Source organism: Parasteatoda tepidariorum, chromosome 7, assembly GCF_982258835.1.
Source record: "Parasteatoda tepidariorum strain Cologne lab strain chromosome 7, Ptep-v5.0, whole genome shotgun sequence".
In the NCBI taxonomy this organism is placed as follows: domain Eukaryota; kingdom Metazoa; phylum Arthropoda; class Arachnida; order Araneae; family Theridiidae; genus Parasteatoda; species Parasteatoda tepidariorum.
Genome location: NC_141761.1, coordinates 28643911 through 28662308, shown reverse-complemented (window position 1 = coordinate 28662308; position 18398 = coordinate 28643911). Strand labels below are relative to the sequence as shown.

Here is an 18398-nt window from a genome sequence, read left to right as displayed (position 1 = left end):
TTGCGGTTACGAACCTTATAGATTGAGCTCTAATACGTTTTAATATTATTATAAAATCAAAATAAAAATACTTTTTTTTTGCGCATTGTGCTTAGATGTTATGTTGAATAATAAAAAAAACGACCATTTCTTAAGAAATAATTCGGTACATCAAACGAGAAAAAAAGCATACTATGTTTTACATCTCTTTTTATTTTTATAGATTCGTTCTATCCTCTTTTCCGAACTATCTCAGGAAACATTGTTATTCGCTCCATTTAACTGATATCATCTTACTCCTAAAGAGAGTTGCAATTTTTTTCCCTTCTTGTTCGTAATCGGCTGCGGTATATGATGACGTCATCAAAAGAATAAATTTTGCCCTCTTTTTAGAATTTCCAATCACGTTTTGATTAAGATCTTTTTCGGGCCATTTCCGAATTTACTTCCCTAAATCATAAAGCGAAGATTTTATAATGTTTACGGTCCGTCAGCACACATCTACCTGTATATGAGAGAGTTACACAAAAATGTTACGCAATTGCTTAATTTTCGTTTATCAAAAATCGATTTTCTTTCTTTTTCTAGTCAATCATTTCTAAGCAATTGTTTCCAAATACTCAAATGTTGCAGTTAAAAAAATTCCTATTACTGCTTTAGTCTCAAATATTGAAGTAGAGCTCATGGAAATTTTACCTTTAATTTTCATTTGGAAAAAAAAAACGATATTTATTGACATCATTACGTCTTGTTTTAGATATGATAAAAAATTATTAACCGGTTATTATATTCATCACCAAAGGAATTAATTAATAATATTAACTAATAATTATTAATAATAACACCGGTAACTATTATTAACTAGTGACCCTCACACGGAAAACTCGATCTGCTTTAAAAATTGCGAAGCAATCCGAGTTAGCTTTGCTCGCTCATTGAATACTTAGTATGCATATTAGTCTTGCTTTGTAAGTTAGCTTTGCTTGCTCATTGGATACTTAGTATGCATATTAGTCTTGCTTTGTAAGTTCACTTTGCTCGCTCATTGGATACTTAGTATACATATTAGTCTTGCTTTGTAAGTTCGCTTTACTCGCTCATTGGATACTTAGTATGCATATTAGTCTTGCTTTGTAAGTTCGCTTTGTTCGCTCATTGGATACTTAGTATGCATATTAGTCTTGCTTTGTATCTTCGCTTTGCTCGCTCAATGGGTACTTATCATGCATTTTAGTCTTGCTTTGTATGTATGTTGATACTCTTTTCAAAATAAAGTTAAAAAATATATATACGCAACACATACACTCTATAAAACCTTTGATGCCCTGTAAATCGTTTCATTCAATTTATATGCAATACGATTTGATTATGAACAAGTCAATAATGCTGTTTGGAAATTAGAATTGGAAAAAATAATTCATAAACTTTTCCTATATACACAGATATAAATTTTAGTATTTGGAGACACAGCAGTTTTAAGACTTTTATTCTACCTTAAGCTCATAAAATGTATAAAATATATTAGAATTAAGTGAGAAAATAATTTAAGAAAGGCTGAGTAACAAAGTAAGTAAAAACGGGGGAAGTATTTAAGAGTTAAATAAAAAATTTAGGTGGGTCAATGAGCAACTCATTGAGCAATGAGCAACGCATCTCTCTCCTGTGTTCATTCTTATTAAAACTAAACTATAGCTCTAAATTATTATGCTTATGAGTATAATTAAAAAAAAATACAGAACAATTTGTTTAAATGAACTATTCGTTTTTAAATTTTCATTCCGAATTTTTAAGAAGAAAAATTTTTTTAATCAGTTTTGTGATTATATCTATACTTATTTCTTCTTATATATATAAGATAGATAATTACCACCTATTTCGTTGAAAATATTGACCAAACTTCGCACGTAATTGCAAGAAATTTTCTGTTATAAATTTGTTTTAGGCAATAGTTAAGTTGGTCGAAATATTATAGTTAATTTATGATGTATTTGTAACAAGACACATTTGTTAAACACATATGTAACTTTGTAACAAAAAATAAAGAAAAAGGAAAAACACGCGAATATTAAACTCATTACACATCAAGCTTAAAAAAAAAAGCTTTAAATAAATTAGAAGTTTTTAATCATCGTTACAAAATGTTATTATTAAAAAATATTTTTGCTTTCATGTTTGTTGACTATCCAAAATGTTAACTTAATTTTTTAAGAATACACAATTAAGGATTATAAATATTAACGGCATGGCAGAAAAAGTAATTGTTTTTTTACCCATTGTATTTTTACACGCTGTTTACTTTACTATAAAGATATATAACAGCGAAAACGATTTGCTAGAAAATTTTCTAATATTTATCTTCATTTTTAATGGTTGTTCTACTCAAAAATTTTTGTTGTTACATACAAGTAATTAACTTAGAAATCGCCTTTTTCAAAGGATTGTATAACGCTTCATTGTTATTAGTAGATAACATATTTTTAAGAATAATTTATTTTTCATTGTTAAGCTAATCTTAAAAGCATGGTTCTGTGTAATTAGAGCTGCCTTTAGAATGAAACTAGAAGATTAAAACAAAGTGCAAGTGAAAGTGGAAGTAAATAAATATAAAAGTTCATTATTTATGGCCCTCTCTGTTAGCCTTTACTATGATATGATTGGTAATTTATGAAACGCAGTTTGTTGCGATGGCTATAATTAAAATCTTAAGAAAATGCAGCAAGTTACGAAACTTGTTTAAAATAATTTTTTTTTAAATGGCGATATAATAGTTATATTTATTAGATATGTTTTTGATGTTTAGTTTAACTTCTTTATTAATATTGAAGTTAATTCGTGTGGACTAAACTTTTACTTAAACTCTTATAAAGCTAGTGAGATTAATATTAAAAAAAAAATTATTATTATTAATAATTCTCTAATTTTTTTAAAAAACAACTTCTGAGTTTGGAATTGGAAATTCGAAAACTCCTTTTTTTTCTTTTAATTATATTGATAAATGCAATAACCTAAGACTATAGAATTGCTCCTGAGGGCAGTGAACTCCACATTTCTAATTATAAATATTAAAATCGTAGAATTGGAAAACAAGTCAGATTTTTTGGCGATTATTTAAGCGGGGCTCTTAAGCCCTAAAATTCATCGCTTCTAAAGGCCTTGCGTCTAATACACCATTGATAAAAATTAAACATGCAACAATAATCGAAAATTTTAATATGAAATACATAATAACAATAATAATAATGACAATGGCATAAAAAAGAAAGAAAACGAAAAGCAAAAGATTTATTTTATTAACGCTTTCTCGGGTAATGAATAATAAACGCTGTTAAAATTAACGCAATGAATTCCTCATGACCTCTCAGTATCGCGCGAAAATGCATTTTGCATTGATTTGCCTAAGTCCAGCACTGTGGTTTTTCTAATTTTGATTTATTCATCTTCATTTATTTACATTTTTCTGCTTCAATCTCGGCTTCTATGGCTTTCTAGTTTTTCTTCCGGCAATATTTTCCATTTTTTAGTTTACAACTTTAAATTTCTTGTTTCATTTCACATTTGTTTTTCTCATTCACGTTTGGCGAATCGTGATAATGGACGCCTATTTTTGAGCTTTCGAAACTTCAAATTTTAATACCATCTTCATAATTTTTTAAACAAATAAAGTTTTATATCTTCAGATAAACGGTAGTAAGTATATCATGCCTCTGTTCTTATAGTTCATATTCTCGTCTCGACTCTTATTGCTCATATTTCTTGTCTCCTCTCTCATTACCCACATTTCTTTTATTGTTTCTTATTACTAACATTTCTAGTTTCTACTATTTTTACTCATATTTTTTCTCTCTCGTATCTAATATTTCTTGTCTTATTACTCTTATAACTTTTTCTTCATACTGATTAATTAAGCTTCTATACATTTTCACTTATATTTATTCGATTTTATTACTAAATATTTCTTGTATCGTCTCTTATAATTCATATTTCGTGTCCTCTCTTTTATTACGTATAATAATTTCAATTCTAAAATATTCGAAGCTAAATATAATTTTTTTAAAGTTTTTAATTGTCATCATATACATATGTCCTTATCATAATAGAAGAGATACTTTCAATTTGTGACATTTCTTTCAAATAACTCAAGAGATACTTAGATTATTTTAGTACTTTAAGGCTGTCTAGATCATGCTGTTTTTCATACTTATCATTAAATTTTAAAGCTTTTAGAGGTTTGAGTGACCAGTAATAATTTACAAATGAAAAGAAATATTTTTCAATACCCTATGCCAGAAAATATAGCAATAAGCTCGTGTCTTGTTTCGATTGCTTTGGCTGTTATTTGCAATGATTGCATAAAATTTCATAAACTTAGCTTAAATATTTTTAAAGATAAGGACATTTTAATATTAAAAAAAACCTCTTTTTTTGTCTTACGTCTTTTGCTCTAGCTTTAAAATTGTTCCATAAAATTAAACAAAATTTTAAAATCTATTTTTAATAAATAACAAAATTATTATTTTAAAACTTTGAGAAAAAAAAAGTCCTTAAAATTATCCAAGATGTGAAAATTTAAAAAAGTTCTTTTATATTGCGCATGCGTGGAAAAAATTTAAAAGAAATTATTATTTTGTAGTGAATTGAATTCGGTAACTAACTGACGCGATCGAGCACAAATATACCTTTCTTTGTGCTCGATCACGTGACATTTTTTGTGGTTCTTGAGAAGACAGAAGCCAGACAACAAGATGAGCTTAAGCGTGGAGTCGGAGTATATGTAACACGTATGTTTTCGTTTTAGTGAAGAGATCAGTGTTAGCTAAGTCAACGATTATCGAGATGACAGGGAGATTAACTAGGGTGATCCTTTAAAGTGCCAGATAAATAAGTAAAATGCTTCATTTCTCAATTCACCTTAGTTAATTTGCAGATCAGCTATCGGTTATGTGCATAATGGCTTTTGAGCATCAGCAGATACATATACATTACATTTATTAACGTGTTTATTTTGATGATTGCGCATTCATGACTTACAAATCATTACACATTAGTGCACAATGATGATTAATGATGCACTCAGGTAGTGTAAACGGTAAAGGCATTATTCAATCCATCTGTGAAGATCTGAGAGTTGTGAGTTCTATCTTGTCAGCCGACTTAATATCCGGTGTGATACGCAGCAAGACGCACGGGAAATTTGTTGTGGCTGAAAGTTGTTTCGTTGGTTGTGGAGTGGAAGTTCGGAGAGAGAGGTACCAGATCAGGAGTTGTCCTCGTCGTCTAACTTGACATTCCTGTTGTGATTGTTAAAATAAAACCCTGATTAACGGGGAGGTTCTTGGACAGGTTGAGTGAAAGTTGTTTAATAACTGAAGAATTACATACGAAAACATGCAAACTTTCCATTTTACATATGCAATCTTATTTCCATTCAAAAGTGGATATTATTTCAAATCATTAATTTAATGATGCGTATTTTCTGTTTAGAGAAATTCTTTTATAGAAGAAAATTTAATATCAATACTTTACTAACAGGAACTATAAAATTAGAAAGCCGATAATTCTTCTGAATAAATTCAGCTTCATTTAACTGCATTGGTCCTTTCATTAAATAGCTTAAATTGCAACTTCTACAAAAGTTTTATTTGAAAAAGTAAAAAAAAGTTGATTTTGCAGCAGCATGTCGCAACTTCTGTCAGACGATATTCATCCAGCGGCATTAGATTCTATTTTTAGAAAGGGAAGGATCTTTTCAGTTGGTTTTGTGAGTCGTTCGTATAATCGACCTGAATAAGGAATTCCGTTATCTCGGTGGGTGCACATTTTCAAAACAGCTAATTATGAAAGATATATAAAAAGGAAGCGAACCCATTAGGGATTAGAGAACGTGCGATTTAGATTTGAATTCACTCATTTAATTAGAAAACATCCCAAATTATTTTAAATTCCGGACTTTTTTACCATCTTTAGGTTAGAATGTTCGAATTAGGAATTGTTTTACCATTCCATGCGTAATTCAGACTAAATGATTTCAAATTAGACATTTGAAAACTATATTAAATATTTATTACCAACTTTTCTCCCATTTTATTATATCACATGTACTATGCCGTTAATGTTGACACAAAGTAATAGTGCAAGCTATTGAACATTTTTTTTTTAATCTCAAAGTTACGCAGATTAAAAAGTTTGAGAAATTTACGGGAGGAAACGGAGAGCAAAACGGTTATTACGAAAAATAAAATGAAATAGCTAACTAGAATGGGTACAAATTAGTAGTAAAAACTATTATTTAAAAAATTCTTCAAAACAAAAACAAAAAAACAAATTGGCAGAACTATCGCTAGTTTTTGATGCTCTCTAGACAAAAGAGCTCGAGTGGCCCTTTAAATATATTTTTTCGCTGCGTTCCCCCCAAGAAAATAAATTGCTGAATGAATCCTGTTTCTGTTAATTAAATAAATATTACTTTTTGTATTTCGTTTCCAAATTTCATTTCTGGTAGTAAAAAGTTCTATTTTTTCTCTTTTTTTCTAAAAATTTTAGTTTTATAATTTATTTACACAACATTCGCGGCCCTTAGAAATGAGGAATGTCAAGTTTTAAGACCACGCTAAAATAATCACCGAAAGATGTTTAACTCAAGCTTATTTTCTAACATTATAATTATGATTTTATAAGTAATTTCGTTAGATTCCCTCCAGAGAAAGGAGAGGCAGCTGCCTTCTATTCTATTTTATACATATAATAAATTAAAAAATAATAGTTTCTAGTTTCAATACAGAAAAAAGAAGAAGAAGAAGAGAAGAGAAGAGAGAGAAAGAGGAGAGAGAAGAAAAACTATTCAGTTGCTTGGAGCACTGAATAAATGTCCTGCTTGTCCTTACGACGGACTTGCAAACTGGTTAGTTAAATGATGATAAGGGGACGGAAAAAAAAATGTTATGGTCGTAAACTGTTATACAAATTGATAAACAGGCATTGCGAATGTAGATTTTCTTTAAAATCATTATAATGATAAAGTAAACTGTAATGCAAATAAGCAGCAAAAATCCTCTTCAATGTTCAGAAAAAAAAGCTTATTGAGATAGATGACAGCACGTTTAAAAGAAAAATTGTGAAATTTAGTGCAAGTGAGGAGGAGAGTGACAAGAAGTGAATCAGACACTTTAGTTTAAATATAAACATTTAAAATCCTGTAACGTATACAAGTCAAAATTCTCTCTTCGCAAATTAACGTAGATTCAAATAACCCTATGATGAAAAAAAAAAAAAAAAAGCGGAGTACTTTGCGCATTTTCGTGTAAAAAAAGTTATGTCCAGGATTAAAGAAATAATAATAACAATAATAATAGCTAAATAATAATAACTCGCTACTTTTGAGTATTTTTTCACTCGCGCAGGAATGATTTTAATCTCTTCTTTTAATCGATCTGTAATCCAAATTTCAAAAAAAAAATTTAAAAATTTTAATTTGCTTTTTAAGTCGTAACATAAAGAGGTTTAAATAAAGTAAAAATAAATAAATAAATAAAATAGTATTAAAATATTTTTAAAAAATAAATGCGTTTTAGTTCTTATTCATTTCGAAGTAATTTCACACAAAATCCGTCTCCTTCAGTCCCAGCGGAACTTCAGTTCGCAAACTATTATATTCTATCGGGAACGAGGAGAATTGATGGTAGCATTTTTATTAGTTGTGTGTGACCGTGAATTATTTCTTCTTAATTTTATTTATGATGAATGCATTCTTGAGATATTTTCTTACTTCCGCCTAATACAAAACTTGGCTGATTCCATAAAACGCATGCACAAATGCTATTCAAATTGCTTCGATATCACTAACATTGCAATTGAATAATTGATTTAGGATTTATTTTTTTTCTCCAATTAACGAAAAGTATGTTACGCTCGGACAGATTGCACCTCTCATGTGAACTCTCAATCATTTTTCCACAACCAAATGGTTATAAATTGAAAATAATTTCCAATATTTGACATTTTCATTTAAAATTATATAGAATATGAAATGGAAATAAGCATTATAATGGCTTAACGAAATTGTCTGGTGCGATGGTCAGTAAATAAATAAAAAAGTGTGAGTTGTTGTTCTTGTCTTGTCCGAGTAGTGCAGAATCCAACAGCTCCGAAGGCGTGCAAAACAGTCTTGGCAATGACAAAGACTTTTGGCGAATACAGCAGTTCTTAGTCTTTGGGGCTTAGGTCGATGTTATGGAAGGACCCGTGTAGAAGGACAATTAAAAACATGACCAGAAGAAAGTTGGATTTTAGGACAGTGAGGACAAGTGTTACAACTTCTTTTGCTATCAGAGGATATTTTCATTCCGTTAAAGTGTCTTGTGCGTAGTCTGTTTAGGTATTAAACGGTAGTTGAAATTACTCGGCAGCATTTAAGTCTTGGAATGGAATTCTTCTTAGGTGGCCACGATTTAACCACGATTTTTTTCACTCGATTAAATCATCAATATTATTGACTGAAATGCAGATTCAAATCAGTAAAGTTAAAAAAATAAATAAATAAAATAAATAAATAATGACTACAATCATTTGCCAAGCTTATAAATAGACTTTGATGCGTAAAAAAAAATAGTAAAATAATTTTTAATTGCGAAAACAACCTCGCAGGGCCGACGAAAGGGGTGGGTGATTGCCCGGAGCGTCTGGCGGCCCCAAACGGAACCCAGATTTAATGTTCACTAAATATTGTTCATTTCCATTTTAATTTTTTTTAATATTGTTTGTTTGAAAAATTTATTCATAGGTTTTCATTTTTGAATTATATATTTTGAATTATACATTATATTATTCTACTTTATGGTTAAAAGTTATCTATTTAAAATCTGTGTCTAAGTTTTTGAATCTATTTTCTTAACTTAAAATATCGTCTGAACCAACAAATTAGCATATTTGAGATCACCCCTCGAACTATTAAGATTAAATCCTAATACGTTAAAATCCGATCATTAAATCAAAAGTTATTAATCATCTTAGAAGAACTTCCTAACCTATGGATAAGTTTAAGAATTTTTTTTTTTTTACTATCCCACTATAAGTAGAGAACGTTTTTTTAAAAATTAAAAGCTTTAAAAACCTATTTGAGATCTACAATGGCATAAGAGAGACAAAATTCATCGGCTGTAATTTCTATAGAAAATTAAACAGCAAAAACAATAGATTTTGAAGTCTATAAAATTGTGTGCCTCTGCTAAATCCCGAAAAGATAAATTTTTATGTTTATACTTAGATACTGTAGGTCATAAATGATTCTGCTCATTAAAAATATGAACTATAATAGATATTAATTTTAGAATGCTCTAGGTAATATTCTCATTAATTAAACCAACGGCTTTCTTTTTTTAACCTTGAGTTCGGTAATTGTTATTTTTCTTCTTCATATGTTTATTAAATCAACATTTAGAGTAGATACAGATTTTATAATTTTCTGGTAGAAATATTGTAATTTAAAATATTAAAAGCAATTTTATACAACGTAATGACTACACCAGCCAGACAATTCAAACTGAGAAATAAGTAATACTTTTTTTTTTTTTTTAAATTGCTATTCCTTTTCCAAAATTGAGTTAAGAGCCCTGTTTTCAGTATCGCCCTGCATAAAATTTTAATTCTAAATTATTTACTTAGCAAACATTTTTAAAACAATGAAAAGAAAAGCTATGAACTTATTAGCGTATGAAAATAATCTCTTATTCTAGAACTCAAGCGTTATTATGATTTGGTTTTAATAGGAAATTTTTTTTATTATTTTATGCTGCAAATGTGAAATATTATGAAAGTATACAACATAAAAAATATATTCCTTAAATTTCTATAAATATATCATTGAATAGAATAATAATGAATAAATAAATAAGATTTTTGAGTTTCGTAAGAATTTTTTTTTTCAGTGTTAATTTGAAATGTGAATTCGTGAATGCCTTATTCAATTAGTAATTTTTTATTAAATTAAGTAGGAAAAGCAATATTTTTAAGTTTTTTATAATTTAGAGAATTCTAAATAAACGGCTGTAAAAAAATATGTATTACACATCCATACATTATTTTTTTTTTTTTTAAAGGAAGAAAAAAAACGTACACACACAACATAGATAAAATTTTAAAATCTTTAGCCTTTCTCAGCTGAAAAAAATAGTCAACTACAACACTAAAAAAGAGAAAAAAGTAGATGTGATTTAAGTAAATTATGATAACTAAAATAATATGATAAAGATTTTGTGATTTTTTTTAACATAATTAGTACTTGATATCCAAAGATTAAAAAAATTATATTAAAATTCAATTCATTTAAAATTGTAGTAAAATATATTTTTATGTGAATCTCCATCTGTTTACCGAAAAGAAATAAGTTTCATATTAATGACATGTTTTTAGCACCCATAACCTTCATGTTTTATTCATTTAATTTTTTAAAAAAAAACTGCAAAATTTATTTTATTTTTAACCTGATTTATTATTTTCACTGCAATCAAGAAGAGTTATCTAACTACTCTCGCCATCTATATGTGAAAAGTGTTAATAGTACAATAAATAAGTTAAAATTTATAATAAATAAATGGGAAAAAAATATTTTAAAATATGAAGAATAAGTTAAAATTTATTCACATTTATGATAATTTTACTCTTGAATTAGGTGCATCTTTCTGTGTTTCATCTTCAATCATTTTAAAAAGCAAAAATTATTGCATAATTCCATTCCAATTCAATCAATAACCACCAATAACTTTTTTACACATTCAATTTACATTCTTATTTCCCTGGTGCAAAGTATTCGTTGAGGTTTTAGAGCATTTTAATCTTAAAATACATTTTAAAACTATAAAATTTAAAATTAGCGACAAATTCAATAAATAAAAGAGTGCCATTTGTACCGGAAGAAATGGAATGTCAGCTGACTTCCGGTTCCGCCTTTCTCTTTTTCATTTTTTCTCCTTTTCAATCATGCATCACCTGTGGTAAGTATGCTTATAACAACTTCTATCGATTTTTGTTTTTAACAAACTGTTTGTGTCCCATATTGTCGTAATTTTGATGATAAATTATTTCTAATATTATCTTGTGTATTAATTTTACATATATCTATTGGTTTTTCAATGGGTGCATGTTAAATTTTAATTATTCACCTTGGTTACGTAAGTTACTATATGTTAAAGTTGAAATTTAAAAACGTTCTCCAGTTTTAAAAAAATAACATTTTATTGAATACTATTTATATTTAGCAGTTTTTTATTTCTAGAGTTCTTTAATACAGTAGCTTTATGTTTGATGAAATAAATATTTGATCCTTTTACTAAAAATCAATAATTAGATTTAAATGTACAATGAAAATTTAGATATTTTTTTTTATGATTTCGTTAATGCTGGTATGCTTAGTATTTTTTTTAAAAAAAATTTAATCGAACACTGTTTGTTAAGTAATTTACGATTTTTCCTTATTGCATCATTCTTAATTAACATCTTGCAAAGGGTAATTACTTAGAGTGATCATATCGCCTTTCGGATAAGTTATACTTTTGAATTAACTTATTTTAAAATTTGATTCAGAAAGGTTTCATTAGTTTTCAATTTGTTGATTTTCCTTCAATTCAATGCTCATTTTTTTTTCTTACTTTGTGTGGAATTAAAAGCCATGTTATGTATGTACTTTTATTCTATAATGCTGAGTTGATTTCCTCCCTTCGCGTAAGTGCATCAAATGAAACTTTATGTTCTCAAGTTTATTTATGTATTATTCTGAAAATGAATAAACGTATGTATTTTCTTTTAAACAATGATCATTGAAATACTTTTGGTGATATTGTTTATGATAAAAATTGGTTAAACTATAATAAACTTAGATTTCAAACTGTTTTCCTCAATTAAATTTTTGTACAACAATATAGTATTTTGTTTAAGGTGGTATTTTAGCCAACTTGTTTTGTTGTATATGGAACTTACTTTGCAATTTTCTTTTTAAAAAAATCTTTTATAATTAAATGTGTTTTTCTTTTGTTTTTTTAGATCAATTGAGCATCCTTTGAGCATGTTTTCACAAATGTTTTTTCGTCTTGGATGGTTTTTTGCATCTCATCCTTGGGAAGTCATTGCCTTGTTCTTCATAATAATCCCATCTAAATTTTCATTAAATGCCCAGTTAGCTCATTCCAGAGTCCCAGAATATGAATACTCTGAGGTATTTATGAATTTATTTTTCATAAAAATGTTATCTGAGATTCTGCTTATAATGTTGAGGGGACGTAAAATATATACAGGGCTCTCGCTAGAGATTTCAAATTATTAGCCAGGAAATTAGCCTAATCAAAAGTATTTCCCAATTTTCAATAGTCTTTGCCAAATGCAATCTTAATTTTTATTATTAATTTTTTTCCCCAAAGAAAACTATTTTATGGTAGTTTGTTTCAGGTTTATATTATTGGAACCAAATTATTGGTTATGCGGTGCATCTACCGAAAATTACTGTAATCGAATGAAAAATACTGATTTACTTAAAAAATCGACTGAATCGAAATTACCGAGATCGAGTTAATATCCATTTTTGTTTCCAGTAGTAAAAATCATTCGCCAAAACACGATTTTATTTGCCAAATTTATGATTTTATCGAATTTCGCAGATTGGCAAATGCTTAGTACGGGCCCTAATATATATATGCAGGGCCCGCACTAGGGAATTACTAGCCAAATATTAAAAACAGCCAAATTTCATAAATCTTAGCCTAAGGCAAATCTTAAAAAAAAAATTTCTTCAAATCAAGTACAAATTTACTATATATTGATTTATTTTATAAAATTTAAATTCAAATCAAAAGTCATTTTACTGTTGGGGAGTTGTACATAATGGTTTATTCGTAGAAGATTCCCAGGGAATTAAAATCATTCTACAAAACACAATTTTTTTCATCTAATTTCTTATTTTATCCCGTTTAGCGCGGTGTCGAGTGCTTTGTGCAGGCCCTGCATATATATAATGCATCCTTTAAGAATCTTAATTTTCATTCCAAATCACTTGAAAAATATTTTTGCAACTTAATAGTAGTATTTATTTAACTATTAATAAAAAATTTTATGTATACAAATTGCCGAAATCTATTAACCTTTTGCTCACGGCTGGTACAACATGTGGACCGCATGTAATGGTACAAATGGTACGCCGTAAGCAAAAGGGTTAATAAATTGTAAACAAATTTATATTATTCGATTATATATCCTATGAGGGAACACAATAATTTCATATTATTTGTTGTTATCTTTTAAGTTATGCTAAAGCTGATATTTTATTTTTAAATTTGTTAATATACAAGTAACATGTACATACCTACTATTTAGTTTTCAGTAATAATTATTTTATCCTATCTTTAGCGAAGTATTTTAAATGTTCTAATCAGCATTATAAATAAGCAAATCATAACATATCAAAAAGAATATACTGCATTGTATTACCTTTTTAAAATAATTGCTTGATTATGCAGGGGTCTGTCCAGGTTCAATTTACTACCATTTAGCGGTATCTTCACAAATTCAACTGTAGGAAAAATTATATTTTTGTATGCTGCAAGAAACGATAAATTCAAATTTTTACCATATTTTTGTGTTGATTTTTTAATATAATTTTTAATTTTCAGAAATTATGTCTAAATTTTCACAAAATAGGTATCTCTCAGAAAAATCTAGTCAGACCCCTGTTTTGATCTTTTTAGATCAATTGATAACTAATTTTAGTATTAATTCTGTTGAACAATTGCTGAATCTATTACCAATTCTTTTTTTTTCTTCCTCTTTTTAAAAAATTCAATAAGTTAATAAAACTTTTTTTCTTGTTTTAAATGGGGCACTTATTATTTTAAATAAAGACCCACTCATAATAAAAAAGAACCCAGAAATTAGGAATTCCTGGCCGCAATATCTCAAGTCTGGCAGAATCATGGTGTGCTGATACATTTACATGAATCAACCTATTTCATATAATTACTAAAAGATATATATAAATGATATGGTAGATATTAAGATATATGTAGTACTAATAGCCTATTAATTTATTTAAAAAGTAATGCTTTAAGTTTTTCCGTATAATCTTTTGTTAATAACTTTTGTTTCATCCATTGGCAGGAAAACAAAGGAGTAGAACTAGTACTATTAACAATTGCAAGATGTGTTGCAATCTTATATTGCATTCACCAGTTCTTGAAACTCAACAGCTTAGGATCATCTTTTCTAGTTGGTAAGATTTCAAAACCTATGTTATTTTCAGACCATAATTTCTTTTAGAAAATAAGATGCAGCTGAGAATTTTTTCAGAAAAAGCGAAACATGTTAAGTTGATTTATAAATGCATGTGATAATCAGGTCATATTTTTTATATTATGTCATTCAAATACCTCTGAATTATATTGTAGTCTTTATTAAATGAGACAAATTATCAGTTTTGTCTTTCATTTAATCAAGCTTTTCTAGCAGTTCATGATGTGTAATACAATATTTCAGGAATTGGTGGACTTTTTGCTGTTTTTTGTGTAGTGCCATGTTTAGTATTCAGCATAAACCTAGCAAATTTGTGGGAGGCTGATTTCACAGAGCTAAAGTGAGTTTTCTTTAGATTTATTTATTTTATAACAATGTGTGAAAATCAGACAAGTCAAGGAAGCTATTTCCACTGTGGAAAAAAATGGCCCAGAAGAAATAAGCTTCTTCCAACTCGAGTGGAAGAAACTCTTTTACAAAAAGAAATATAAGATATTAATGCAGTTTTTCAAACAGCTTATCGTTGCAATCTGGTCTAAATAATAGCATTTATTTCTAAGCTATTTAAAATATCTTTCTTAAAGTTAAAACTGGAAATTACATATTTAATAAATTAAAATAGTTAAGGAACTGTTAAAGTATCATAATCGAATAATATTTATATTATTAAACTAACAAATCTTATACTAAACATCATATATCTTATACTAATATATCATATAAGTAAGATAAAGTTAAATTGAACAGGTTAAAGAGATGCTCTTTAAATAAAGGAATTAACTGATAAGTACTCCAAAAATGTGTAAATCTAGTATAATTAAAAATTTGTTTTTATTGTAAATTAAATAAAAAATTGCATTAACTATTACTGAATACTGCTCATAGACATTTTTATTATTTGTGTAATTTATTGTTTTTACTGGACTATCTGCAAACTTTTTACCATGATATCATATTTTATGGGTTATCAGAAGTTTATTGTGTTGATAATATATGTTAAAACACTTTATTTATTTAAAAAGAAAATAACTTTAGTAACGTTGAACAAGACTGCATAATGTTGAGAAGTGGTTGAAAGAAATGCGATATTAGTCTTTAATATCACATTTCTTTCCTCTTTTCTTTGTTAACATTTGTATGTATAAAGTAATATAATTTAAAATTGTTGCTTGTGTGTAGCATTTTTTATTAATATCTAATCTATTTCTCTCTTTTGTATTTGTCAGCAAGGCTTTACCTTTTTACTTCTTACTGATGGACATAACAAAAGCTGGTCTACTTGCACAGTTTGCTCTAAGCTCTTCAACACAGGTGTATATTCTAATTAGAATTTATCTTAAGGGTTATTCCTAAGAGAAAATTAAGCTGTTTGCTGTAAAATATTACTGAAACTTGACATTTCAGAGATTGAAGCTCTAATTTGAATAATAATCTTCTGTCTCACATTTTAATAATAAGTTAATGATTATTTTTATTTTTGAAGATAATAAATTATTTTAAAATTTATATGCTTTTAAAAAAATTTCAAATTTAATTTTTTAAATAATTTTATCTTTTGGAAAAATCATTTTAACAAATGTATAGTACGAAATAGAATACAAACTAGATATTGAAGTTAAAAAATAACAAATTCTGATCTTACATTTTGTTTCCGAAAATCCAATCTTACTTTCCGAAAAATTTCAGAACTCAAATTTCCGGAAATCCAACCAAAAAAATATACTTTGTCTATAAGCATTAAGAATTATTTTTTAAGCATTTGTTTCCTGCGTCTTGTATCTCTGTTAATGGTTTTAAGTGGCTGATGTTAATTATAATAATATTTGTATAGAAATAAATATATATATACCCATACCCTCCAACTGCTACGGAATTTCCGTAGTTTCAGAAATCTTCTTTTCAGACGGTAGCAAAATTAATGTCTTAATGTTTAAAAAAAAATTAATTTTAGCGTAACTTGTTCACTATTACTTATAAAAGTGCAGGCCATATGGCTAGATTCTTAAGTTCTGATAAAAGTTTTATGAGAGATCCATTTGCTTTAAAAATTTCTACTTTGGTTCGCTACCACTAGAAAGAATTATTTTCAAAATCCTCATAAGTTGGAGGGTATGTATACCAATATGCCATATATATATTTTTTTTTCTCAAGTTAATCAGCTGTTATTAATGACTTTTTGTTGTACTTAATATAAGTGAAAGAGACATTTTTAAACTTCATGTTCATATTTTTATATTTTACGAGTTTTAAAGCTTAAAAATATTTTAAATCTAGCTTATTTATTTCCTGTGAAAAATGTTTTATTTTGTCAGGATATAAGAAATTTTACAATTCTTGCTCTTTCTTCATGAAAAATAGTTTCTTGAAAAAAAGTTATTAATGTAATATAGAGGTGGTTGGTTATCTGTTGCAGGCAAAAAATAGTTTCTACAATTTTAAACAATAACTAAAAACGTTAAATCTGAAATTAAATCTTTTTTTTTTCTGGGATCTTATATTTTGTATCACATTAATTCCTTTTACAAAAGAAATTAAAGTTGTTAATAAGCAAGTCAATATGAAACATTTTTGCTAAATCAAGATTTTTTTATGGTATTGAAACAAAAATCAGCGTTGTTATGCTTTCTTTTACTGTGATGATATTGATTTTACAATGTTCTTTGCAATTGTGCTTCTTACAATATTTTTATTTTGTTACTCGTGTAGTATTAAATGTTTAAACTTTAAATTTGTTCTTGGTTTTGTTTTGTGTTAGGAAGAAGTAAGAGAAAATATTGCTCAAGGAATGTCAATTATTGGGCCCACTATCACTCTCGACACAATTGTTGAAACGCTAGTCATTGGAGTTGGTACTCTTTCAGGTGAGTTTACTTTCCAGTATGTGTTTTGTAGAGGGTACTTATTTAAATCCTGTATTTAATAACAAATTTAAAATAATTAAGAATTATTTTAACATATTTAAATAATTTCTTGCTCTAACATATTTAAATATTTTTTATATATAATAAACTTATTTATGTGGAAAAAATATTTATAAATGATTTATTTTAAAGAAATGTTGCTTTTGGCCAAATATTGTGTATTTAGCCAAATCAAAATTAATTACTTCCCCAGTATTTACAAGCTTCTTAAAACTGTTTCCGTGTATTCATTGAAAAGAAGAAAAAAAAGTCTAAATACTATTTCCCAATTTCTCATCCAAATAAAAAGGAACTAATCTTTTACAAAAATAAATAAATTAATGAAAAAATTTTATTTCAGTTTCATTTCTATTACTTGCAGGTGTTAAACGATTAGAAGAACTCTGCAGATATGCTTGTATCTCAGCTGTCGTCAACTATTTTGTTTTCATGATATTTTTCCCTGCATGTTTATCCCTTATTCTTGAGGTATGTAATGAATTTAAGCCTGTTCTAAACAATACCTCTGATGTTTTTTACATGCATTTTCTGAATTAAAGTTTTTATTGATAAGTTTGTTAATGTTTAATAAATGATTAATTGGTACAAGGTACCCACTCATTCACTAAAATATAAATATGGGTTAAACATTAATGCAAGATAATGTTATGTTTTTAACTTACACTAACTTTAACATTTTTTGAGATTTACAATGCTTGTGCTGTGTGCAAAAAAAAAATTTTTTTTTTTTTTAAACTCATGATGAATAACTTTTATCTATTACTTATGATCAGATTTACATGCATTAAGACTCAATTTTAATAGTTTAAGAGGGAAACCTTGAATATTCTAACTAAACAATAGCAGAATTCTTCCTAAGTATGAAAAAGGGCAGGATGCTTCCTCACAGAAAAGGGCACGTTGAGTTTTGAAAGGGCATTTGTTTACCACCGTAAAAATTTATCAAAATGTCTAATATTATATAATAACAGAAAATTTAATCCCCAATTTTTAAATTATTCTCTTATGCTATTTTATCTGTATATTTCACAAAGAAATTCTCGCTCACTATCAAAATGTTAAAATTTTGAAAAATAATTGAAGGGCAAACTAAAAGACAATCTCTGTATATAAATTTTCTTAAGAAAAAGTAAACCCAATAAAAAGATTAATTGATAAACAACTTTAAAACTTTCTTTATATTTTAAACTGAAAATTTAGGAAAGTGAACATTTAAAGGTGCATTTTTAATT

At 27.3% G+C, this 18398-nt stretch overlaps 1 protein-coding gene across 4 annotated transcripts in view; it reads left to right on the top strand.

The window, feature by feature from the left end:
* Hmgcr (HMG coenzyme A reductase) overlaps nucleotides 1-18398 on the top strand; it is a 91680-nt gene that overhangs the window by 54265 nt on the left and 19017 nt on the right. For 2 of the 4 annotated variants that reach the window (XM_087167567.1, XM_087167570.1), the window contains exons 2-7: nucleotides 12010-12181; nucleotides 14113-14224; nucleotides 14488-14584; nucleotides 15471-15555; nucleotides 17001-17106; nucleotides 17528-17634. In XM_087167567.1, coding sequence (XP_087023693.1) covers nucleotides 12010-12181; nucleotides 14113-14224; nucleotides 14488-14584; nucleotides 15471-15555; nucleotides 17001-17106; nucleotides 17528-17634 — 679 coding nt within the window. Of the gene's footprint in view, nucleotides 1-10815; nucleotides 11142-12009; nucleotides 12182-14112; nucleotides 14225-14487; nucleotides 14585-15470; nucleotides 15556-17000; nucleotides 17107-17527; nucleotides 17635-18398 lie in introns of those variants that run through there. The other 2 variants (XM_087167568.1, XM_087167569.1) reach the window with 2 other exon arrangements.